At 41.0% G+C, this 26,851-nt stretch overlaps 1 protein-coding gene across 7 annotated transcripts in view; it reads left to right on the top strand.

Annotated features, from left to right (window-relative positions):
* Positions 1 to 26,851, top strand: part of PXK (PX domain containing serine/threonine kinase like) — a 100,252-nt gene that overhangs the window by 27,948 nt on the left and 45,453 nt on the right. For all 7 annotated transcript variants that reach the window (XM_039477248.2, XM_039477252.2, XM_039477251.2 and 4 more), the window contains exons 2-4: positions 8,418 to 8,468; positions 12,644 to 12,691; positions 25,788 to 25,974. In XM_039477248.2, the coding sequence (XP_039333182.1) occupies positions 8,418 to 8,468; positions 12,644 to 12,691; positions 25,788 to 25,974 (286 nt within the window). The remainder of the gene's footprint in view (positions 1 to 8,417; positions 8,469 to 12,643; positions 12,692 to 25,787; positions 25,975 to 26,851) is intronic.

The raw sequence follows: 26,851 nt of genomic DNA, 5'->3' as shown, positions 1-26,851 counted from the left end.
AGGATATCATTTTGGGATGTCACAGCCTGACATCAGGACGCAGGCATTGTCTTGTAGCTACTGCTTCCCATATGCCACACGCTTTCCCCAAAGATTATCATGTGTTTTATAGCCAAGTTTATGTTTTAAAATCTAAATTACGTCTTTACACAGAAAAGGAATGGAACACAGTACCTTTTTTTGTCAGAATGCACTTTTCTGTTGAGAATCATTTCCCTTGCATGAACAAAGCACAGTTTTGGAACGTGATAGGTGCTTAATCCATGCTCACAATTGGCAGCAACATCTTCATAAAAACACATGTTCAAACTTTAAACTCAAATTTATGTACTTTATACGTGTTCATATAAAGGAGACAGCAAGTACGTACTTAGTACCTTGTTGGTGCCCAACACTGAGCTGGAATTGTAAACATTAAAATTATTCCTCTGATACATGAAGCAATGGATGTTCAAAGTGATTTTTGTGACTTAACATTTTTTCCCTTTAGACATCAAAAAAAGCTTGTTCATGTGTAGTTGTTTGGAGTTACCCAATTATACATGCTAATTTACATTTCTATAAGAATGAAAAAGCCCAGAAAATCTGTCAGTAAAATAATCTTTAGATGATGAGAACATTTAAAAGCTGAAGGACTGATCCCCAAATGTAAGACTGTCAGATGTTTTTAGCATTTTTATCTTTATGTATTCAGAAGTAATTGCATTAGCATATTGCTTAAGAGATTTTCGTGAGGCTGGCCACGGTAGCTCATGGCTGTAATCCCAGCACTTTGGGAGGCTGAGATAGAATTGCTGGAGGCCAGGAGTTTGAGACCAGCCTGAGCAACATAGTGAGGCCCTGTTTCTACAAAAAAAAAAAAAAAAAAAAAAAAAAAAAAAAAATATATATATATATATATATATATATATATATATATATATATGTACACAAAATTAGCTGGGGATGGTGGAGCGCACCTGTAGTCCCAGCCACTCAGGAGGCTGAGGTGAGAGGACTGCTTGAGCCCAGGAGGTTGAGGCTGCAGTGAGCCATGGTCATGCCATCGTACTCTGGCCTGAGTTACAGAGCAACACCTTATCTCTTAAAAAAAAAAAAAAAGACAGAGTTGTGTCACGCTACACAAATCAGTTTTGAAATGTTTTATAACCCCATATAAAACCATGCCAGGTCCATAATAATTGAGCAAATATTGTTGAACGTTGAATGTACCATCCTTAACATAATCCAGAAGAGACAAGTTACTGCTTATTTGGAATTTATCAGCCTTTGCTAAATAAACAGCATATAAATGAATAATAGTGTAATAAGATCAGTTTTAAAATGTAGTTACCAGGTTAACATTTCATTTGGCTTTCTTTTCTTTTTTTTTTTTTTTTCTTTTTTTTTTTTTGAGACGGAGTTTCGCTCTTGTTACCCAGGCTGGAGTGCAATGGCGCGATCTCGGCTCACCGCAACCTCCGCCTCCTGGGCTCAGGCAATTCTCCTGCCTCAGCCTCCTGAGTAGCTGGGATTACAGGCACACGCCACCATGCCCAGCTAATTTTTTGTATTTTTAGTAGAGACGGGGTTTCACCCTGTTGACCAGGATGGTCGCGATCTCTCGACCTCGTGATCCACCCGCCTCGGCCTCCCAAAGTGCTGGGATTACAGGCTTGAGCCACCGCACCCGGCCCATTTGGCTTTATTTTCTAAATAACCTATTTAAATCAATGGAATTAATTCAGTAGAAAGGATTTGTTGAGTAGTGACTGTGAGTAATGCCTACATTATACTACCCAAAGTTAGTAAAACAGGCTGAGTGTGGTGACTCACACCTGTAATCCCAGCACTTTGGGAGGCCAAAGTGGGCAGATCACTTCAGTCCAGAAGTTCTAGACCAGCCTGGGAAACATAGTGAAATTCCATCTCTACAAAAAATACAAAATTAGCTGGGGGTGGTGGTGCATGCCTGTGGTCCTAGCTACTTGGGTGGCTGAGGCAGGAGGATTGCTTGAATCCAGGAGGTGAAGGTTGCAGTGAGCCGAGATTGTACCATTGCACTCCAACCTAGGCAACAAAGTCAGACCCTGACTGAAAAAAAACAACAACAAACAGTTAATAAAACAATTCTGAGCATTTGAAGAAAACGTAATAACATTCTTTGTGATTTAATTTATACTTTCATCATAACTTCCTGTGTGTATAAGCTGGAGGCTGCTCTAAGTCTGCATTTCTTGCTTGCTTAGTAAGAATTACCTGGGGAGACTATTAAAACTTCTCATTTCTGCCGGGCATGGTGGCTCACACCTATAATTCTAGCACTTTGGGAGGCTAAGGCAGATCACCTGAGGTCAGGAGTTCGAGACCAGCCTGGCCGACATGGTGAAACCCTGTCTCTACTAAAAATACAAAAATTAGCTGGATGTGTTAGCACACACCTGTAATTCCAGCTACTCGGGAGACTGAGGCAGGAGAATCACGAGAACCTGCAAGGCAGAGGTTGCAGTGAGCCAAGATCGTGCCATTGCACTCCAGCCTGGGCAACAAGAGCAAAACTCTTGTCTCAAACAGAACAAAAAAAAAACAAAACAAAAAACCTTCTCATGTCTAGGTTTCTGTTCTAGAGATTCTGATTCAGCATGTCTGGTGTGAGACCTGGAAGAGAGTGTGTGTGTGTGTGTGTGTGTGTGTGTGTGTATGAATGACAGGGTCTTGCTCTGTCAACCAGACTGGAGGGCAGTGGCGTGATCATGGCCCACTGCAGCCTCAACCTCCTGGGCTTAAGCGATCCTCTTACCCCAGCTTTCTGATAGTTGAGACTACAGGGATCTACTATCATGCTCAGTTGATTAAAAAAAATTTTTTGTAGAGAAAGGGTCTCTTACTATGTTGCCCAGTCTGGTTTGGAACTCCTGGGCTCAAGCAATCCACTGCCTTATCCTCTTAAATCCTCTGGCTGGGCAACTTTTATCATTTGGCAGGTTCAGGAAGTCACTGGATTTGGTTTCTTTGTGAAATGCCATTGGTGCATTTCCTGTCTTTTCACTTATTTTCTTAATGTTGGCCTTTTATAGCTGTGCGTATAAAATGTAAACTTTGAGCACTAAAAATCATGAATCTTAGTCTTCACACTGCTAGCACACCTAGTTTTGAATGCTTGTATTTGCTAATTTTTTTAATGAAATTTTTTATTTGAGGTAATTGAAGATTTACATGCAGTTGTAAGAAGTAATGCAGAGAGGCTGAGGGCGGTGGCTCACGCCTGTAATCCCAGCACTTTGGGAGGGCAAGGCAGGTAGATCACCAGAGGTCAGGAGTTCAAAACCAGCCTGGCCAACATGGTGAAACCTCATCTTTACTAAAAATACATAAAAATTAGCCAAACATGGTGGCGGGCACCCATTGTCCTAGCTCCTCAGGAGGCTGAGGCATGAGAATCGCTTGAACCTGGGAGGTGGAGGTTGCAGTGAGCTGAGATTGTGCCACTGCACTCCAGCCTGGGCAACAGAGCAAGACTCTGTCTCAAAAAAAAAAAAAAAATGCAGAGAGATCCCATATACCCTGTACTCAGTTTCCACCAATGGTAACATCTTGCAAAACCATAATACAATATTAAAACCAGGATATTGACAGTGATAGAGTAATGATAGGGAACACTTCCATTAATAGGAGTATTCCTCACTTTGCCCTTCTGTAGCCATACCGCTTCCCTCCCGTGCCCATCTCACTACTCCCGCCTTAGCTCCAGGTAACCATTAATCTGTTCTCCATCTCTACAATTTTGTCACTTCGAGAATGTTATATAAATAGAATTGTCCAGTATATAACCTTTCAAGATTGGTTTTTTCCACTCGGCATGATTCTCTGGAGATCCATCCAAGTTATTGTGTATATTAATAGTTCAATTCTTTTTTTGGTTGAGTAGTATTCCATGATACGGATATAGCAGAATTTAACTGCCTATTGAAGGACATCTGTCTTGTTTCCATTTTGAGGCTCTTCCTAATAAAGCTGCTATGAACATTCATGCATAAATTCTTATGTGAATGTAAGTTTTCATTTCTTTGGAATGAATGCCTGCAAGTACAGTTGCTGAGTTGTATGGTAGTTGCATATATAGTTTTTAAAGAAACTTCCAAACTGTTCTGGAATGGCTGTACCATTTTATAGTCCCATCTGCAATGTATGAGTGATCCAGTTTTTCTGTATCCTAGCCAGCATTTGGTGTTATTACTGTTTTTTATTTAAGCCATTCTGATAGGTGTATAGTGGCCTTAATTTGCATTTCCCTGAGGGCTAGTAATGTTGAATATATTTTCATGTATGCCATCTGTATATCCTCTTCAGTGAAATGTGTTCTTAACATTTGCCCATTTTCTAATTGGATGGTTTTTATTTTTAATGTTTGTTCTTTCATAGAAAAATGTCTTTAATTTTGATGAAGTTCAGTTTTCTCTTACATAGATCCTGCTTTTGCTGTCAAGAACTTGTTGCCTAAACCTGGATCCCAGATTTTTCTCTTACGTTTTTTTCTTTCTTTTTTTTTTGAGACAGAGTTTCGCTCGTTACCCAGGCTGGAGTGCAATGGCGCGATCTCGGCTCACCGCAACCTCCGCCTCCCGGGTTCAGGCAATTCTCCTGCCTCAGCCTCCTGAGTAGCTGGGATTACAGGCACGTGCCACCATGCCCAGCTAATTTTTTTGTATTTTTAGTAGAGACGGGGTTTCACCTTGACCAGGATGGTCTCGATCTCTCGACCTCGTGATCCACCCGCCTCGGCCTCCCAAAGTGCTGGGATTACAGGCTTGAGCCACCGCGCCCGGCCTCCCTTATGTTTTTTCTAAAAGTCTTATAGTTTTACATTTAAGTACATAATTTGTTTTGGGTTACTTTTTATATTATGCATGAATCTTAGGTTGAGGTTCATTTCATTGCTGAGTGTCCAGTTGCTCTGGCACCATTTGTTATAAAGGCTATCATTCCTTTATTGAATTGCACTTTAATCAAAAATTTAGGCATTCTTATATGGGATTATTTCTGGGTTCCCTGTTCTGTTCCAGTGACGTGTATGTTTATGCCTCTACCAACACTACACAGTCTTGATTACTGTATTGATATAATAAGTCTTGAAATCAAGTACACTGATTCCTTGTACTTTATTTTTTTATCTAGAGGCAGGGTCTTGCTCTGTTGCCCATGCTGGAGTGCCACGGCGCGATCTTGGCTCACTGCAGCTTCAGCCTCCCAAGCTCAAGCACTTTTCCTGCCTCAGCTTCCTTGAGTAGCTGGGACTACAAGTGCACACCACCATGCCTGGCTAATTAATTTTTTTATTTTTTGTAGCCATAGGGTTTCACCATGTTGCCCAGGTTGGTTGAACTCCTGAGCTCAGGCAATCCTTCTGCCTTGGCCTCCCAAAATGCTGGGTTTATGGTAATGAGCCACTGACTTGGCCCCATCTACATTTTAGAATAATCTTGCCTATATTTAGAAAAAAATCTTCCTGGGATTTTAATAGGATTTAAACATGTATATCAATTTAGGGATAATTGAAGTCTTCATTTCTTTTTTTAAATATAGAGCTTTGATTTCTTTCATCAGTGATTTGTAGTTTTTGACATATAAGTACTATGCATGTTTTAGATTTTCCCCATCATTTTTTTTGAGTAATTATAAATGGTTTTGTGTTTCTAATTTGCACCTATATATGTTCGTTGCTAGTATATTGATATTTGTATACTTGTATTCTGTGGCCTTGAACTCAATTAATTAATTAATTAATTAATGAAAGGGTGTCTCTCTTTTGCCAAGGCTGGAGTGCAGGTGCCAACACAGCTCACTGCAGCCATGACCTGGGCTCAAGCATTCCTTTTGCCTCCTTAGTAGCTGGGACTGCAGGCATGTGCCACCATGCCAGCTCATTTGTTTCATTTTTGTAGACAGGAGGTCTTGCTGTGTTGCCTGGGCTAGTCTTAAACTCCTGGGCTGAAGCAGTCCTCCCACCTCTACCTCCCAAAGTGCTGGGATTATAGGCATGAACCACTGAGTCCAGCCTATGAATTTATTAATTCCAGTTTTTTTGTAGATCCCTTGGAATTTTCTACATAGACTATCATGTCATCTACAAATAGGAACAGTTTTATTTCTTCCTTTTGATCTATATGCCTTTTATTTCTTTTCCTATTTTTTATTACACTGGCTAGATCTTCTAGTAGTTTGTTGAGCAGGAGAACACACTGCCTTGCCTTGTTCCTGATCTTAGGGGAAAATATATTGAGTCATCCACCATTAAGTATGCCAGCTGTGAGTTTTTTGTAGAACCTTTTCATCAAGTTAAGAAAGTGCACTCTATTCCTATTTTTCTAAAATTTTTTATCATGAGAGGATGTTAAGTTTTGTCAGATGCTTTTTCTGAATCATTTGATGTGATCATTTGATGCGATCATGTGATTTTTCTTGATTAGCCTGTTAATATGGTGGGTTACATTGATCAGTTTCCAAATAGTGAACCAGCCTTGAGTCCCTAGAATAAACCCCACTTGGTCATGGTATATATAATTCTTTTTATAAATTGCTGAATTGAATTTCCTAGTGTTTTGGTAAAGATTTTTGAGCCTATGTTTGTGAATGATACTACTCTGTAGTTTTCTTTTTTTGCACTGTCTTTGGTTTTGATGTCTGGGTAATACTAGCTTCATCAAGTGAATCGGAAAGTGTTCCTTCCTCTTTCTTCCTCTTCTGTGCCTTAGAAGAATTTGTATAGAATTGGTGTTGATTCTTTTTTTTTTAGAACGGTGTCTCGCTATATTGCCCAGGCAGCTCTCGAATTCCTGGGCTCAAGCTATTGTCCCACCTCTGCCTCCCTAAGAGCTGGGATTACGGGCATGAGCCACAGGGCCCGGTGGTGTTGATTCTTCTTAACACGCTTAGTAGAATTCTCCAGTGAAACCACTGGGCCTTGATATTTACTTGAGGGGAGTTTTTTAGTTATGAATTTAATTATAAATAGTTATAAAGTTCAAATTATGTATTTTATATTGGATGAGTTGTCGTACTTAGTGTTTCTGAGGAAGTGGTCCATTTCATCTAAGTTGTCAAATTTATATATGTAGAATCATTCATAGCATTCCTTTATCCATTTGGTATCTGCACAGTCTGTAGTGATATCCTAATTCATTCTTGATATTAGTAATTTGTGATTTATCTCTTTTTTTTTGTCAATTTTGTCCACTTTTTATCAATTTTATTGTTCTTTTCAAATAATGCCCTTATTTCTTGATTTTTCTCCATTTCTTTGTTTTCAATTTTATTGATTTCTGCTCTTTATTTTCTTTCTTCTGCTTGTTTTGAGTTTATTACACTTTTCTTTTTATACGTTCTTGAGGTGGAGTTTAGGTTATTGATTTAATGGTTCTTCTCTTTTCTTTTCTTTTTTTTTTTTTTTGAGACGGAGTTTCACTCTTGTTACCCAGGCTGGAGTGCAATGGTGCAATCTCGGCTCACCGCAACCTCCGCCTCCTGGGTTCAGGCAATTCTCCTGCCTCAGCCTCCTGAGTAGCTGGGATTACAGGCATGTACCACCATGCCCAGCTACTGTTTTGTATTTTTAGTAGAGACGGGGTTTCACCATGTTGACCAGGATGGTCTCGATCTCTTGACCTCGTGATCCACCCGCCTCGGCCTCCCAAAGTGCTGGGATTACAGGCTTGAGCCACCGCACCCGCCAGTTCTTCTCTTTTCTAATATAATTATTTAATGCTTAAATTTCCCTCCCAGTGCTTCATTAGCTGATATGTCCCACAAATTTTGATATGCTGTATTTTCTTTCAGTTCAATGTATATATTTTTAAATTTCCCTTAAGATTTTGTCTTTAAACTATGGATTATTTAGAAATGTGTTGTTTAGTTTCCAACTCTTTGTGGAGATTTTCTTGTTACCAATCTTACTGATTTCTAGTTTGTATCATTTTGGTTCTTTTAAATTTTTTGAGATTTTGGCTCAAGATATGATCTGTATTGATTTATGATATGCATGGTGCCTTGGAAAGAATGTGTGTTCTGCTGTTACTGGATGGAGTGCTCTATAAATGCTAATTAAATCCTGTTGGCTTAACTGGTGTTCTGTTTAGTTGTTCTATCAATTCCTGGCAGAGGAGTGTTGAAGTCTTCAACTATAACTATGGATTTGTCTCTCTTTTTTCAGTTTCATCAGTTTTTTGCCTCACATATTTTACAGCTCTCTTGTTTGATGCATATATATTTAGGATTGCTGTGTCTTCATGGTATATTACCTTTTTATTTTTATGTAATGTCCCTCTCTGTCTCTAGTAATTTTACTTGCTCTGAAGTCTAATTTATCTGATTTTTTAAACTTATTTTTGATTCCCTGATTTGGGGGTTTTATAACTGAGTCTCTTTTTCCTTCTTTTTTAAAGGAATATATCATTCGGGTGCAAAGAGGAATTTCTATGGAAAACAGCTGGCAGGTAAGCTTTTTTTTTTTTTTTTTTTTGGTCAATTAGAAAAATTCTTAAATGCCTGGCTAAAACCCTGACTTGAGGCATCTAAAAATCTGGAAAAAGCAGAACATGCTTAAATATAAATCATGTTTCTTTTAGCTATAAACCTTTAGCTTTGAGACAAGTATGATAAGAGTCTTTGCTGTCTCCAGTTGTTCGTTTAAATTGTATGTGATCGATATTACCATGGAGGGTATCTAGGAATTTGTTCCCAGCTCAACCCAGAGCAAACAGTATATGTAAATTACTTGTTTTGTTTCTAGAAATTCACACCTCCTCCCCTGCAACTATGGTTTGAGTTCAGTCTTCCAGGTGGAAAGGTGATATTGAGTTCTGGTTATTATGCAGTTTGGGCCACTACATTTTACGGATCTCACGTTCACTCACGGGCAGCTTCTGGTGCTATTTCCCTCACTGTCTCTACGGGAGGGTCTTCTTGGAACCCCAGGCTCGGCTTTCTTCAGTGATGGCCTCAGAGAGAAAAGAATTCCTAGACAGATCGAGAGGTCCTTCCCATCCAAGTTGACTTACAGAGGGTGGCTGAATTCTGCATAGGGGTCCTTTCTTTTCTGTTTTAATAATTGTAATTACCACCTCCACCTCTCCCAACACTTCCTCTCTCCCAAAAATCTTACCTTCTCCTTCACAGCCTAGCTCAAACCTTAACCTCCTACCTTTAGCAGCCTCTTACCACAGTGGTCCACACTTGGTCTTTTCTTTGCCTGAAATTTCAAACTGCTTTTTGTTTGAATAATTATTATATTTGACATCTATTGAGCATGACTTAAGTGTTTAGCCCTGGTTTAAGCAAATTAATTCACTTAACCTTTTTAAAAAGTCCTATGTGGGCCGGGCACAGTGGCTCACACCTATTATCCCAGCAATTTGGGATGATGAGGCGGGTGGTTCACGAGGTCAAGAAATCATCCTGGTCAACATGGTGAAACCTCATCTCTACTAAAAAAAATACAAAAATTAGCTGGGCATGGTGGCGCGTGCCTGTAGTCCTAGCTACTTGGGAGGCTGAGGCAGGAGAATTGCTTGAACCGAGGAGGTGGAGGTTGTGGTGAGCCGAGATCCCGCCGTTGCACTCCAGCCTAGGTAACAAGAGTGAAACTCTGTCTCAAAAACAAACAAACAAACAAACAAACAAAAAAAAAAAACAGTCCTGTGTGGTAATATTGTCCTCATTTTACATTTGTGAAGTAAGTAACTTGTCTGAGGTCACAGTTAGATCATTGGCAGAACCGAGTTGGAACTTGTTCATTCTCTGTGGTTAACAACTCCATAATCTTTTGCTTCTTGGCTCTTATCAGGGATGACCTTATATTTAACTTTTTGATGTATATTTGGCAAACAGGGCCAACAACAGTGTCCTACCAGAAAGATCAACCCTTGGTGCAGTTTTCTAGATCCATTGCATTAGAAACTCAGGGGTACTTACCAAAAATGTAGACTCTTGGGTCCCATCCTAGACCTGATTAGATTTTCAGTGGGTGGGGTTGTAGAGGTGGAGAGGTATGATACCTTTCTTCACCCACCATAAAGGTTGTGGCCAACACTCCTATAACAAAAGACAAATTAACAAAGGAAAAACATAACAAATTTATTTAATCAAAGTTTTACGTGATATGGGAGCTTTCAGAAATGAAGACCCAAAGACTCAAAGAAAACTATCCATTTTTGTGCTTGATTTGGTGAAGAATGGATAACCATGTAGAATGTGATTGAACAGTTTACTTTTTTATTTTTATTTTTGAGATAGGGTTTTGCTCTGTCACCCAGACTGAAGTGCAGTGGTGGCATCATGGCTCACTGCAGCCTTGCCCTCCTGGACCCAAGTGATCCTCCCCCCTCACCTGAGTAGCTGGGACTACAGGCAGGTGCTGCTATGTTGAACTATTATTTTTGTATTTTTCATGGAGACAGGGTTTTGACATGTTGCCAAGACTGGTCTCGATCTCCTGAGCTCAAGCAATGCTCCCACCTTTGCCTACCAAAGTGCTGGCATTGTAGGCATGAGCCACCGTGCCTGGCCTTGTCTGTTCTTCTTTTTTTTAATTTTTTTTTTTTTTTTTTTTTTTTTGTAGAAACAGGGTCTTGCTATGTTGCACAGACTGGTCTTTAACTTCTAGGCTCAAGGGATCCTCCTGCTTTGGCCTCCCAAAGTGCTAGGATTATAGGTGTGACCCATTGTGCCTGGCCCTGTCTGTTGTATTCTTTGTCTGTGTAGCCTTCCCTCCTCCTGGGTATGGGGCAGGACCCCTTTAGAATGAGAGTCCTCAAGGGAGAAGAGAGAGAGCAGCCTTTCTAGGTTTTTTGGCTTACTTTGTGAGAGGTAGAGGGGCTAGGCTAGGGACAAGGAGGGCAGAAGACCAGAAAGAACTCATTTGGGCCAGGCACGGTTTATCATGCCTGTAATCCCAGCACTTTAGGAGGCCGAGGCGGGTGGATCACCCAAGGTCAGGAGTTTGAGACCAGCCTGACCAACATGGAGAAATTGTGTCTCTATTAAAAATACAAAATTAGCTGGGCGCGGTGGCTCAAGCCTGTAATCCCAGCACTTTGGGAGGCCGAGGCGGGTGGATCACGAGGTCAAGAGATCGAGACCATCCTGGTCAACATGGTAAAACCCCGTCTCTACTAAAAAAATACAAAAAAAATAGCTGGGCATGGTGGCATGTGCCTGTAATCCCAGCTACTCAGGAGGCTGAGGCAGGAGAATTGCCTGAACCGAGGAGGCGGAGGTTGCGGTGAGCTGAGATCGTGCCATTGCACTCCAGCCTGGGTAACGAGAGCGAAACTGCGTCTCAAAAAAAATACAAAATACAAAATTAGCTGGGCCTGGTGGCGCATGCCTGTAATCCTAGCTACCTAGGAGGCTGAGGCAGGAAAATCCCTTGAACCTGGGAGGCAGAGGTTGTGGTGAGCCAAGATCATGCTATTGTACTCCAGCCTGGGCAAAAGAGTAAAAACTCTGTCTCAAAAAACAAACAAACAAACAAATAACAAACAAAAAACTCATTTGTGAGGCCTCCTTCTTTCTTTTCTTGGAGACAGAGTCCTCACTCTGTTTCCCAGGCTAGAATGCAGTGGAGCAGTCTCTGCTCACTGCAATCTCTGCCTCCCAGGCTCAAGCAAATCTAGTGCCTCTGCTTCCCAAGTAGCTGAAACTACAGGTGCAGGCCACCACATCCAGCTAATTTTTGTATTTTTAGTAGAGACAGATTTTGCCATGTTGGCCAAGCTGGTCTCAAACTCCTGGCCTCAGGTGATCCACCCGCCTTGGCCTCCCAAAGTGCTGGAATTACAGGCATTAGCCACTGCATCTGGCCCATTTCTGAGGCCTTCTAATCTCCTTTAGTTCAGACTACTTAGCATGCCAAAGTACTGTACTGTGGGGTATCATTTTTGGATCCCCAATAGGGTTCTAGGTGATTTCCAGGTAATACTTTTCTGCACATTGACATTTGAAAATCACCAATAAAGGTTAAAGTCAAACTATTAAAAGCAAAATTATTTTATTGATCAGGGCCTGAAGAGCTAGTAGAATTTGACTATCGCCTAATCGATGGCATCAATCCATATTACTGAGAAAGAATGTATAGACGAGGGAAGGTGGACTATCTTTTAAGAGGGGGAACCCTGGTGAATCAGGGTGAGGTGTGGCAGCTCTGCCTGTAGTGCAGTCCAGTGTCCAGGGTGGTGGGAGCTCACTTGGGGGAAGTTTGATCCAGGACAAAGGTGAAATGGCCTCAGAACTGTCCCATTTCCTCTTATGTTGATTCCATCCTCTGTAAAACTTTCGAATCATTCATCTTTCTAGGTGCCTGGTTAATAAGAAAGACATTTGAAGGACTGTTTGCCCTGAAAACAAATATTCTCACTTATCTCTTGGCATCTTGTGAATTTGGCAGGCATTAACCAGTTTTCCATGACCCAGCCAACGCTTGGCACTGCTGAGTCTGTTTTCTGGGCTTGTCAGGTTAAACAGTTAACCACTAGGTATAAGCCCAACTACCTTTAGCACAAGTGTCTGAGCTCTAGAGTACCAATATTACTAATACTAATACATATTAAATAAAGAAAGGAAAAGAGATAGTTTTTGCTGAATCAAAACACTACTGTCTTTTCTCTTACAGATTGTTAGAAGATACAGTGACTTTGATTTGCTTAACAACAGCTTACAGGTAAATGTTTTGAAATTCTAATTACACACATTGATTACTTGGGGTGTCTAAAAAACTAGTTGGAAATGGCAACACCAGAAACAAGAAATTAGCACATTTCCCTGGCAAAGAAAATAAATTCCTACTTTACACAGATAATGTGTGGCTCTAAAAATAAACTTTTGGGAATCAACATGTGATTTATAATTAATAGTCACCTTGCAAACAAGTACAATGTGCCAGACTTACCTTTACCAGTCATAGGAGGCTGATGTAATATCTCCTTTTCACAGATAAGGAATGATTACGTGGATTGCTAGCATTGTTCACTTACTAGATGGAGCTGGGACTCTGACTCTAAGGCTACGTAGTCAGCTCTACAGATCAATATTCAGCAGTAACTGCAGAGACTCAGCCTTTTTCTGTTTAACTTTTTTCTCCTAAATATGTATTTAGAAATCCCTTTAAATGTTCCTAACTTGAGGGCCATAATGGGAAGAAGTATGAGCTGCAACGTCTTTGTTTAGAAACACAGCCAGTATTGGTAAAGTGGAAGGGTCCAAGAGGGGCTTTAGCACCTTAGGCAGTCCTGGCAATACCAGCCATGTCTTCACCTGGCAGCCTGGTCTTCAAGTGCCTTGGATTACTGAAGACTATTTCACTTGTGTGTGGCATACCTCAGATTCGAGTGGGAACATAAAACTCTTTAAACCTGTGGAAGAGTGCTTGGCTTATGAGGTAAAGGACTCAGCCAGGAGGGAAAGGACTACTCCCGTCATTGGTGAGATAGCCGTTATCGCACATTCTGAGTGACTTCTGATCTTGCTCACAAAGGTCAGGAGGACCGTGGACTAGGAGGAAGAATAATACTTCTTTTCCTTCAGAAGGCCACAGTTTGTTGATCAGACTTCAGAAAATAAGCACTTTGGAAGGCTGAGGTGAAGCACTCCTCACCTGAGGTCAGGAGTTGGAGACTAGCCCGGCCAACATGGCGAAACCCTATCTCTACTAAAAATGCGAACCTTAGTTGGGTGTGGTGGTGGCACTCGCCTGTAATCCCAGCTACTCAGGAGGCTGAGGCAGGAGAACCACTTGAACCCGGGAGGCAGAGGTTGCAGGGAGCTGAGATTGTGTGACGTTGCACACCAGCCTGGGTGACAGAGCGAGATTCTGTCTCAAAAAAAAAAAAAAAAGGAAATAAGCATTTGTAGAGCCCAAACTTTAACATTATTTATAACACTGCTGAAAGCATGAATGCCTTATTTTCCTTTTGAAAGAAGTGGCCCTAGTATCTACAGACATTTATGTAATTGCCATACTTGTCATGCATTTGACACATACTGTCTTTTTGTATTTTAATTTTAGTATGGCCCATTTGAGTCTTCAGATAGAATATTGGCAGAGATCAAATTCTCATCGATGGGTTTAATTGGTTTTATTTATGGAGTTTAATAGCATCTTCTTTGCACTCAGCCAAGAGCTGGGCCTACAATGACATTGTAGATGAGGCATCAGTGTGCAGTTTATTCCAGCAGTGCATTTTCTCCTCAAGCCATCCTATCCCCCATGCAGTAGCCCATGTGACATTTCCACAGTGGTGTAAGCATTTGGGAATTAACACTGGCCTTCTAAGTATGTCTGCCTTTATGCTCAAGTGAACCTTTGCTTTTGAATAAAGGGGTAATGATCTTTATACAACGTCATTCAGCCAGGCTGAGTAAGAATTGTGGGAGAAACATTTTTGAAATTGAAATTGAAATTGCCGGCTGGGTGCAGTGGCTCACGCCTGTAATCCCAGTACTTTGGGAGGCTGACGCAGGCGGATCACGAGATCAAGAGATTGAGACTATCCTGGCCAACATGGTGAAACCCTGTCTCTATTAAAAATACAATAATTAGCCGGGCATGGTGACGGGCACCTGTAGTCCCAGCTCCTCAGGAGGCTAAGGCAGGAGAATCACTTGAACCCGGGAGGCAGAGGTTGCAGTGAGCCGAGATCATGCCACTGCACTCCAGCCTGACGACAGAGTAAGACTCTGTCTCAAAAAATATATAAGTAAATAAATAAACTGAAGTTGCCTAGAATTAGCCTCTGAGAATAGAGGGTGGGGAGGAGAGTTTTCTCTCTCATTTGCTTATGCTTTGGGGTAATAAGGTTTACTCTCCATGATTCTTTGTTTATGGCCTTTTTAACATAGTGGATTTTATTTTTGCTTCAGTGTAATTTTACCTTTTGAAATGAGTACTTTCAGTGTGCATCTTATTTCAAATGCAAATATCCCCATATATTGATGTTGGCTTGTGTTGGGCAGAATATGGCCAGACATCATTTCAGTGGGAGGTTTTGCTGGATTCAAGTAAACAAACAGAAGAAAGTACATACAGCTTTTTGGCAATGAAATAATTTCAAAACAATCTCCATAAAACAGACCGAAAAGACTAAAACCTCAGAATAAAACCGTGACCATGAGTTTCAGTGTCCTGTTACCCTTTTGACAAATAAATTACTTCCTGCTGAAGAAAGATAAAATATACATATTCAGAGTTATCTGAGTCCAACAGGAACATGTCTAAGTGAAAAAAAGCAGAATGTAAAATTATACATCCCATATAATATAATTACATGACATGTTTGGAAAACAGGATTGCAGGTAAACATGCCAATAATGGTGATCCCCAGGTGGCAGAATTATAGGTTATGTCTTTTTCTTTTTCTTTCTTTTTTTTTTTAAATGTTCTGTACTTTCCAAGTTCTCCACAAACAAGCACATGTAGGCTATGTAAGAAGAAAAACAGTAAAAAGCTGCATTTTCCAACCCTTTTTTTTTTTTTTTTTTTTTTTTAGGAGATAGGGTCTTGCTGTGTTACCCAGACTGGAGTGCAATAGCATGATCTTGGCTCACTGCAACCTCTGCCTCCTGGGTTCAAGTGATTCTCCTGCCTTAGCCTCCTAAGTAGCTGAGATTACAGGCATGTGCCACCACATCAGCTAATTTTGTGTTTTTAGTAGAGACGGGGGTTTCACCATGTTGACCAGGCTGCCAGACTTTATAGTGAGCATATTTTGTGAAAAAATGAAGAAAAATCACCGCCTTATTTTAAATGCACCGTCAAATTAGCAGTTATCTAGGGAGACGCCACACAGCGAAGAGAAAAAAGCAGCCTGTTGAAATGTTGGGAACTGGGCAGCGAGAGATGGAACTGTCCCTGTCCCTTAGACTTGAGAAGGAACCTAGCATTGCCCCTTCCAGCGTTGAGACCTTGAGTCCATCATTTCTTCTCTCTGGTCTCACTTTTGCCGCTGAAATAAACGGGTTGAACTAGATGACCTTTTTTTTTTTTTTTTTTTTTTTTTTGAGATGGAGTCTTACTCTGTCACACAGGCTAGAGCACAGTGCTGCACTTTTGGCTCACTACAACCTCTGCCTCCTGGGTTTTAAGCAATTCTCCTGCCGCAGCCTTCTGAGTAGCTGGGATTACTGGCACCCGCCACTGTACCCAGCTAATTTTTGTATTTTTAGTAGAGACTGGGTTTCACCATCTTGGCCAGGCTGGTCTCAAACTCCTGACCTCATGATCCACCCGCCTCAGCCTCCCAAAGTGCTGGAATTACAGAAGTGAGCCACCATGCCCGGCCAAACTAGATAACTTCTAAAGTCTCTTATAGCACAGATATTTTGTAATTAGAATTCTACTGCCCATTGTTGACCTTGGAGAGACTTGACTGTAATCCGGGGACAGTGGGAGATTGAGACAAATTGAGGGTCTGTTGAGAGCTTAGAACTTCCTAGTCTATTGACTGGAATATGGTTGAAGGCAATTTGCAGATCATTAAGATCTGATGTTGGAAGTAAGGAGCAATGAACAGATTGAGTTTGAAAGTTTTTCCTCCAGATAAAAGCTAGTTTTCTTGAAACTGTGATATAGTTTGTCATATAATTTTGGGCTTTAGTTCCCAGTTTGAGAATCTTTCACTGCTTTCCATTTTCTTTTTTTTTTTCTTTGAGACAGAGTCTCACTCTGTTACCCAGGCTAAAGTGCAGTGAGTTGAGATTGCGCTCACTGCAACCTCCGCCTCCTAGGTTCAGGCGATTCTCCTGCCTCAGCCTCCTGGATAGATGGAATTATAAGCACCCACCATTGAGCTGGGCTAATTTTTATTTTTTTAATCTTCAATAGAGACGGAGTTTCACAATGTTGGCCAGGTTGGTCTTGAACGCCTGACCTCAGGTGATCTGCCCACCTTGGCCTCCCAAAATGCTGGGATTACAGATGTGAGCCACGGCACCCAGCCTCCCCCTTCCATTTTCATTCTGCAGTTGTACGTGGAACTCTGGAGATTCCTCTGCTGGCTGTCTTATTCTCTTTTTCTTCTATAAGGAACTCAAGAAGGGAATCCATATGGCATGTTAAAGAGGAAGGTAGTGAAAGTGAGATGATGAGGCATCCTGGCTTGAAGTCATCAGTTTGGAGGTGTCTAGGAAATCAGTGGCTTAGAGACTTTATTATTCTATGTGTAGTATTCTTTTTCCCTCCCTTCTAATTAGCCATTGGCGTTCTAAATTTTATATTCTATAATTGGTAAGCAGTTTAGAAATTCTAGGAGAATGCTGAAAGAGAAATGAAGTGTCTCTTGAACAATCTTTTTTAAGAGGCGGAGTTTTAATATAACTTACAGATTGCATAGTTTGAGTACCTTTAGGAATACATTTTTGTGAGATCTTAAACATGGGACTGGAAAACTACCTCTGGTCTGTCTGGTATAGCAGTGCCATTGTAATTGCAGCTGTTGGCAAAAGAGCTCTTTGTTTCACCTGATAGTTTGGAAGTGCTGATGGGATGTCTGGGCGGAGCAATACATTTAAAAAGGTGAAATGACGCTTGACAAAATGGATTGGTTGAAGCTTAGAAGCCACAAAGTTCAAAACAGATACTTTATGAAATTCATTCTCACATCCCCACAATGCAACAAAAGGAGCCAGAATATTGGGATTTGAATCCAGTGATGTCAGATGTGCCTCCTTTCTGAGTGATGTAGGTTCAGCGGGGGCTGCTGCTGTGTGGTAGTGCAGGGAAATCTGTCGATACTGGGTAATGGTATTTTTAAAATCCTTGCTGCATATACAATCAGTTTGATAAACAAAAGAAATTTTCTTTCTTTAATTGAAAAAAAAAGTAGTAAATGACCATTGTAAACATTTCGCAGTAGAGAAATAAAAATGAATGAGCCAACCTGCTCCTAGAGGTGGTTATTGCCAAGCAGTTGCTGTGAGTCCTCCCAGACATTTTTTGTGCCTATATAACCATATCCCAGGCTAAAACAGCACGTTCTCAGATAACAGTGTTTTGTTCAACATTGCTTGGTTGTGATGTTGCTGAGAAAAAAATCTATCCATGACCAAGGCTACTGTCTTAATGGAGTTTGCACGTGTTTTCTCTGGGTACTCCAGTTTCATCACGCATCCCACAGACATACAGGTCAGGTAAATGGGCGTGTCTGCATAGTCGTCACATGAGTGTAAGTGTGTGTGAGTGTGCCCTGAGATGGGATGGGTTCCAGCCACCTGAGACCCTAAACTGAAACACTGTAAATAATTACCTTGTTAAGTTGGCAAAATCTCACCAATGCTAAACATCATAATTGCCTTTTAAGTAATTTTCCATTTCTTCTGGATTCATTAATGAGTTACATTTTAATATCTACATAATTGCTTTACATCATGAATGTTAAGTGCAAAAATACACCAAGTTAACAAGTTACCCTCTAAAATAATAATTATTATCTTTTCATTAATCTTTCTTAAATTATATATAGGTTATACTTATTTCAGTGTTTAATATTAGACAACTTTTAGGTATTTAGAAGCTTGCTGATATTTTTGTGACCAGAAATATGCAGTAGGAAGTTAATTCTTGTCTATATAATTTAGCCTGGCTGGGCATGGTAGCCCATGCCTGTAATCCCAGCACTTTGGGAGGCCAAGGTGGGTGGATCACTTGAGGTCAGGAGTTCGAGACCAGCCTGGCCAAAATGGTAAAACCCCATCTCTACTGAAAAATTAGCTGGGCATGTTGGCAGGCACCTGTAATCCTAATTACTCGAGAGGCTGAGGCAGGAGAGCTGCTTGAACCTTGAAGGTGAAGGTTTCAGTGAGCCAAGATTGTGCCATTGCACTCTAGCCTGGCGACAAGAGTGAAACTCTGTCTCCTAAATAAATAAATAAACAAGCAAGCCTATGGTAAAATTGGTCTTGTTATTCATTTTGCTTAACGTCCCAGTTTATAAGAACCTGTTGACAACATTAAGTGATGACTTATAACACATACACATGAATGAGGTGATATTCTGCAACTTCATAAAATAGTTTCAGGAAAGATACAGTTTTGTTTTAGGTAATATATTACCTTTTATTTATTTTTTTGAGACAGAGTCTCACTCGGTTACCCAGGCTGGAGTCCAGTGGCACCATCATGACTCATTGTAGCCTCTGCCTCCTGGGTTCAAGCGATTTTCATGCCTCAGCCTCCTTAGTAGCTGGAATTACAGTTGCATACCACCATGCCTGGCTAGTTTTTGTATTTTTAGCAGAGATAGTGTTTTGCTATGTTAGTTAGGGTGGTATCTAACTCCTGACCCCAGGTGATCCACCCGCCTCAGCCTCCCAAAGTGCTGGGATTACAGGTGTGAGCCACTGTGCCTGGCCTACCCTTGATTTAATTAATTATGCCCCTGAACAAAAAAAATCAAGTGATTGTCTTAGATGTGCAATCGCTAAGTGATGTACTTTCTTCATACCTATGCATTTTATTCAGCTAAAAAAGAAGCTGCTGTTAGGTAATGCCTAACTGTATAAATGAGACAAATGACATAAAATTTAATTATCTTATTTGGAAATGAATTATGCTGTGATAGAAAATTTACTTTGTATATGCTCTGACATATTTTCATAATTATGCTTGAGAAATTGGCAATTTAGAATTTTCCAGCAACCTTTTCATCTTGTCCAGTCCAGTATCAAGTTCAAGGTCTTCGTTTGGCTGCATCATTGTTGTTTGAAAAATATAGAATGGAACAATTTCAGTTAGGTTGCCCAATTTAATGGTTTAGATTACATCCTTTTCTGAATTAAAAATGCCCTTCTCTTTAGACCTTATCTTCGATCAATACACACACCACTGGACTGCTCTAATACAAGCATAAGTCTAGAATAGCACTACTCTTTGAAAGTGACTTTGCTCATTAAATTAAAATACCAATCTGATGCTTTGCTTTTTTTGTTTAAAAAATAAGCTCATAGTCCCAGCTACTTGAGAGGTAGGCTGAAGTGGAAGGATTATTTGCAACCAGGAGTTCTGTACATAGTGAGACCTATCTCTCTCTCTCTCTAAAAAAAAAAGAAAGAAGAAATTAAAAGTTTTAAATAATGCAGAAAAAATTTAGAAAAGTTTTAAATAAGATAGTAGATTGAGTACCTGTATTTACTTTTCCTCCTTCCCCAAACCATTCTAGAATAACAGTGAATTGTTTATACATACATACATACCCTCTCAAGAACAAACAGAACAGGAGAAGAAAAAAACCACAATAAAACACTTTTAAAAAAAAAATTTATTGTCCGCGCATGGTGGTTCACACCTGTAATCCAAGCACTTTGGAGGCCAAGGCGGGCAGATCACTTGAGGTCGGGAGTTCAAGACCAGCCTGACCAACATGGTGAAACCCTGTCTTAAAAAAAAAAAAAAAAAAGAAAGAAAGAAAAGAGAAAAAAAAGAAAAAAATTTTTTATTTTATTTAATATATTTTTTTATGAGACAAGGGTCTCACTCTGTTGCCCAGACTGGAGTGCAATGGCATGATCTTGGCTCACTGGAACCTCCGCCTCCCGGGTTCAAGCGATTCTCCCTGCCTTAGCCTCCTGAATAGCTGGGATTACAGGCACCCACCATCACACCAGGCTCACTTTTGTATTTTTAGTAGAGACAGGGTTTTGACATATTAGCCAGGCTGGTCTCGAACTCTTGACCTCAGGTAATCAGTCCACCTCGGCCTCCCAAAGTGCTGGAGTTACAGGTGTGAGCTGCTGCACCCGGCCCACAATAAAATACTTTAAGCTGAAAATCCAGTGGGTGAGAGCTGATTGATTAAGCAGATGTAGGAAGACAGAATTCTGAGGTGGGAAGCGGATAATCTCATTGGGTCTCAGTTTACATCACAGAACCCCTGGAAGGTGCCAGCATTGGTAGTACCAAGTGCTGCTCCCAGAGTAGCGTGACAGTCAAGCTAGAATCAGGAGTTGCAAGTCTGTTTAAGAAGCAGTCAGATCCCCAAATCTTCCACGTCCATGCAACTTATGCCTGCCCTCCTCCTTCTAGCAAAAAACTAGAAGTTTATTTTCCGGAGAGAGTCAAACAGTCTTTAGGCTGGGAATGCAGGCACAGTTGAAAACATGTACATATGGCTGGGCACAGTGGCTCATGCCTGTAATCCCAGCACTTTGGGAGGCCAAGGTGAGTGGATCATGAGGTGAGGTGATCGAGACCAGCCTGGCCAAACCCCATCTCTACTAAAAATACAAAAATCAGCTGGGCATGGCGGCACGTGCCTGTAATCCCAGCTACTTGGGAGGCTGAGGCAGGAGAATCACTTAAACCAGGGAGTTGGAGGTTGTAGTGAGCTGAGATCATGCCACTGCACTCCAGCCTGGCGACAGAGCGAGACTCCATCTCAAACAAAGAAAAAAAGAAAACATGTACATACTATACATGAGGACCCCACTCTCTCCCTAGCGTCCTTCTTTCTCTCAGCTTCCAAAATTCTGACAGTCAAGCCTTAGACTTTTCAGGCAGGAGATTGGAAGATTGTTTTGAGGGGAATCTGTTCAGCCTAAGAGGAAAGAGCTCAAAGTTTGTCCAGTGAAACAGCTGCATAGGGTCATCTGGTAAAATAAAGCCCACAGTAGATAAACCCCAGGCTTTCACCCAGAGGTTCCAGTCAACTTTTGGTACTCCACTGTTGAATATGAGCTGATAACTAAAGGTCAACAAAGTCCTCCAGGACAATGTTTTGTTTCTTATTTAAATGTTTTCATTGGATTTGGACTTGATTTTTTTTTTTTTTTTTTTTTTTTTTTTTTAAGACAGAGTCTTGCTCTTGTCCCCCAGGCTTGGAGTGCAGTGGGGCAATTTCGGCTCACTGCAACCTCCGCCTCCCAGGGTCAAGCGATTCTCCTGCTTCAGCCCCTCAAGTAGCTGGGATTACAGGTGCCTGCCACCCCACGCCCAGCTAATTTTTGTATTTTTAGTAGAGACTGGGTTTCACCATGTTGGCCTGGCTTGTCTTGAACTCCTGACCTCGGGTGATCCGCCTACCTTGACCTCCCAAAGTGCTGGGATTACAGGCATGAGCCACCATGCCCAGCCTTGGACTTAAGTTTTCAAGGAGTGTTTAGATATGACTAGTCTGATCAATATTAGCTTATATACTTTTGGTAGCCCTTTATTATTATTATTATTTTCTTTTTTTTGAGACAGAGTCTTGCTCTGTTGCCTAGGCTGGAGTACATTGGTGCAATCTTGGCTCACTGCAGCCTCTGCCTCCCAGGTTTAAGCGATTCTCCTGCCTCAGCCTCCCAAGTAGCTCGGATTACAGGTGCCCACCACCATGCCCAGCTAATTTTTGTGTTGTTAATAGAGACAGGTTTCACTATGTTGCCCAAGCTGGTTTTGAACTCCTGACCTCACATTATCCTCCCACTTCAGCCTCCATAGTGCTGGGATTACAGGTGTGAGCCACTGCTCCTAGGTAGCCCTTTATTTTTATACCTAAGAACTAGTTTACTGTTCTCCATGTTCAGTACTTAGCTTTGGTTAGAAATTTGCCACGTTCTTCTTCATCTGTTTCTGAAACATTAGGATTTCACCTGCTTGGTGTAAGTTGCTTCTTAATTTTCTCCTTGTGGATATGTTTTGTGGACTCTCTGTTTTTTCTAAACTTCACTGCTTATATCCCACAACATTATATTCCCATAATTCTGGCAGAAAGGTGACCTGGGTAACCTCCAAAGTGTAGCCCTTAAATCCCAGTTTCTGGCCGGGCGCGGTGGCTCAAGCCTGTAATCCCAGCACTTTGGGAGGTCGAGGCGGGTAGATCACGAGGTCAAGAGATCGAGACCATCCTGGTCAACATGGTGAAACCCCGTCTCTACTAAAAACACAAAAAATTAGCTGGGCATGGTGGCGCGTGTTTGTAATCTCAGCTACTCAGGAGGCTGAGGCAGGAGAATTGCCTGAGCCCAGGAGGCGGAGGTTGTGGTGAGCCGAGATCACACCATTGCACTCCAGCCTGGGTAACAAGAGCGAAACTCCGTCTAAAAAAAAAAAAAAAAAAAAAAAAAATCCCAGTTCCTGTTCATTCATACCTGACTCCCACCAAGAAAGACTTTTAAAAGGAACCACTGGCTCACTGCAGCCTCTGCCTCCCAGGTTCAAGTGATTCTCTTGCCTCAGCCTCCCAAGTAGCTGGGATTACAGGCGCCGACCACCATGAAGAAAAGGAACCATCAGGAAGCAGCAAGTATGCAGTGAGAAGAATGCTTTAGGCACTTCAGAAAGATTATCTTTTGTCTTCTCAGAGAGATAAGAAATGATACTACGTTCAAGTTGCTATTAAGGAAAAAAAAGAATAGAAAAGAGTACTTACAAATAAAAAATTAGAGTAGGCAACTATTTAGAAGGGTTGAAAGATAAAGGAAATACTCTTTAAAAAAAGAAAAGCGAAATACAAACATTAGTCGTGTGGAGTGGTGCACAGTTCCTCAGGAGGCTGAGGTGATAGTATTGCTTGAGCTCAGGAAGTTGAGGCTGCAGTGAGCGGTGATCATGCCACTGTACTCCAGCCTGGGTGACAGGGTGAGAGCCTGTCTCAAAAACGAAACAAAACCAAAGCAGAAAATAAAAAAGATAAAATTAGAGGAACAGTCCAGGAAATGCCACATTGAAAAAGAGGAGTTTCAGTAAAAGAAAGCAGAAGCATGGAGGGGCAGAAATAATGACCTAACAATATAATGAACTACCAAAGAACTTAAGGAGATTCGTTTTTAGTTTGAAAGGACTGAATGTCAGCCTGAAGGATGAAAATAGACACATGTAAGTCCCAAACCAAACTGAGGTCATAGAGAAGATCCTGAAAGCTCCTGGAAAAACAACAACAATAAACAACGTATAAAGAATCAGTATGATTAGCTGTGTGTGGTGGCGTGCACCTGTAGTCCCAGCTACGTATGAGGCTAAGGCGGGAGGATCTCTTGAGCTCAGGAATTCAAGGTGACAGTGCGCTATGATCACGTCACCATACTCCAGCCTGGGTGACAAAGCGTAAGACCCTGTCTCAAAAAAAAAAAAAAAAAAAAAAGGCATCAATATGCTTGAACCTTTAACAGCAGCATTAAACTAGAAGACAACCAAATATTTCTTTAAAATCCTGAAGAAAGGCCGGCACAGTGGCTCACTCTTGTAATCCCAGCACTTTGGGAGGCTGAGGCAATCAGATCATGAGGTCAGGAGTTCGAGACCAGCCTGCTCAGCATGGTAAAACCCCATCTCTATTAAAAAGGTGGAAATTGCAGTGAGCTAAGATCATGCCACTGTACTCCAGCCTGGGCAACAGAGGGAGACTCCATCTCAAAATAAATAAATAAATAAAAATAAATTTTAAAAATTAAAATTCTGAAGAAAAATGTATTCCCAACTTAAAATTCCACATCAACACTAGCTATAAATCAAGTGTAAGGGGAGGATGAATATCCTTATGTATGCAAGGTTTCAAAAGATGTGTCTCTTGCTCTCCTTTTTAAAGCTGACAGTGGGTACATGCTACCAAAAACTAGGGAATATGTACAAAAAAGGAAGATGGGGTTACAGAATGGGGTTTCTCAAGACAAAGACAAAAGAATCTCTAGGATGAGGATGAAGGGAGGTCCCAGGATGCTGGCTTTGCAGCAGTGTAGGGACCGCCACTCCTGCTTGGAGCAGGTTGGTGGGCTCTGGAAGGTACTCTCCAAGAAGACAAAACTGACCCCTCTGTGTAACTGAGTGTGTTGAGAGAAGCCTTGGATTAAGATTTTCGAGTTGAATAGAAAGCCAAAACAAAAAACAACAACAAAAAAAACACCATAAGTTGCTGTAAAGGAAAAGTAAGCATGGCTCTAGCTCATTTGTGAATGTCATTTACCTAAGGCAAATGTGAATACTGTACCAAATAAAATTATAATATAATGATGTCAGGAAGATTAGGGACAAGATGGGTGTGAGATGAGGTCAGGACTGTGAAAGAGAACTTATTAATCGTCTTGCATAATGAGAAATCTGTAGATAATGCCTAAAAATGAAAAATCAAGCCGTGACAGTGTGAGCATTCCCTATTGTCAAAAGAGCAGCTGACAGACTCAAATGTGGCTGCCTTAGGGAAATAGAGAATGGCTGTGTCACCTGGTGGCAGGGGTGAGGGGTATCACGGGACTGCCAGTAATAATTTAGGAAAGTGAGTTACTCTTGAAATTATGTTTTTATGCAACTTTAGTAAAAATAGAAACTTTTTTTTTAAAAAAGTTCTAAACTTACTATACTTGGCTGGGCACAGTGGCTCACACCTGTAATCCCAGCACTTTAGGAGGCCGAAGCTGGTGGATCACTTGAGGTCAGGAGTTTGAGACCAGCATGATCAACATGGTAAAACCCCATGTCTCCTAAAAATACAAAAATTAGCTGGATGTGGTGGCACATGCCTGTAGTCCCAGCTACTTGGGAGGCTGAGGTAGGAGAATTGCTTGAAGCCAGGAGGTGGAGGTTGCGGTGAGCCGAGATCACGCCACTGCACTCCAGCCTGGGTGACAGAGTAAGACTACATCTCAAAAATAAAATAAAATAAAATAACTACACTTAATACAGTATTTTATCAATTCTAAAAGGAGTTTTTTTTTGTAATTTTTATGTCACTGAAATTAGGATGCATCTTAAAATCTATGTTGTCTTAGGTTTAATGAAATATGACAGGTCGAGATATTTGTATTGATTCTTATTTGTGGATGACATGAGCGTCACCTTTTTTTTTTTTTTTAAGATTGCAGGCCTAAGTCTACCTCTTCCTCCCAAAAAATTGATTGGTAACATGGATCGTGAATTCATAGCCGAGAGGCAGAAAGGTCTTCAGAACTATCTCAACGTGATCACCACAAATCATATATTGTCTAATTGTGAGCTGGTTAAGAAGTTTTTAGATCCAAACAACTATTCCGCAAACTACACTGGTAAGCGATGGAATCTGTGAGCTATGGTCACATGGCTAAAGAGGCCCTTGCTGTCCCTTGCTGGAGATAACATTGGTGGGAAAAACTCTTTCTCAAAATGGGGATGTGTACACATTTGTTATAGCGTATTACAAATTTATTAAGATTTTCTTGATTGTAGTTTAGTATAGATGTATAAGAAGAAAATAATTTACTTCCAAAATGTTTGTAAAGTCTGCAAAGAAAAATATGGAGGAGAAATTGTTGTATGTACTTACACTCTTGTCTTTATTGTATTCCCAGACAGAACAGAGAGTAAATAATCCACAATAGGCTGGGCGCCGTGGCTCTCGCCTGTAATCCCAGCACTTTGGGAGGCCAAGGCGGGTGGATCATGTGAAGTCAAGAGTTCAAGACCAGCCTGGCCAGCATGGTGAAACCCCGTCTCTAGTAAAAATACAAAAATTAGCCGGGCATGGTGGCACATGCCTGTAATCCCAGCTGCTACAGAGCTGAGGCAGGAGAATTGCTTGAACACGGGAGGTGGAGGTTTCAGTGAGCTGAGATAATGCCACTGCACTCTAACCTAGGCGACAGAATGAGACTCCATCTTAAAAAAAATCGTTTCACACTAATGCATACAGTAATTTTTATATTAATTGTGACCTCTAATCAATATCTTGCATATATAATAATCTTAATTTGATTTGTATTTGGCTGTTTTTGTATTTACAGTATGTTGTGTGTTTCTGTTTTTTTTTCTGGGAATTTAAACACAGCAGTGATTCAGAAGTATCCTTTCTATGTCTTGCTATTTGCTTCCTGAGACCCACTCAGTGCAAAGCATAGGAGATTGTTCTCTTCCAAATCTTTTCTGGATCAGGGCAGCCGCCAAGGG

The sequence above is a fragment of the Saimiri boliviensis genome, chromosome 8 (genome assembly GCF_048565385.1).
Source record: "Saimiri boliviensis isolate mSaiBol1 chromosome 8, mSaiBol1.pri, whole genome shotgun sequence".
NCBI classification, from domain to species: domain Eukaryota; kingdom Metazoa; phylum Chordata; class Mammalia; order Primates; family Cebidae; genus Saimiri; species Saimiri boliviensis.
Note: the sequence above shows the minus strand (reverse complement) of the source record. Positions and strands in the feature narration are given on the sequence as shown.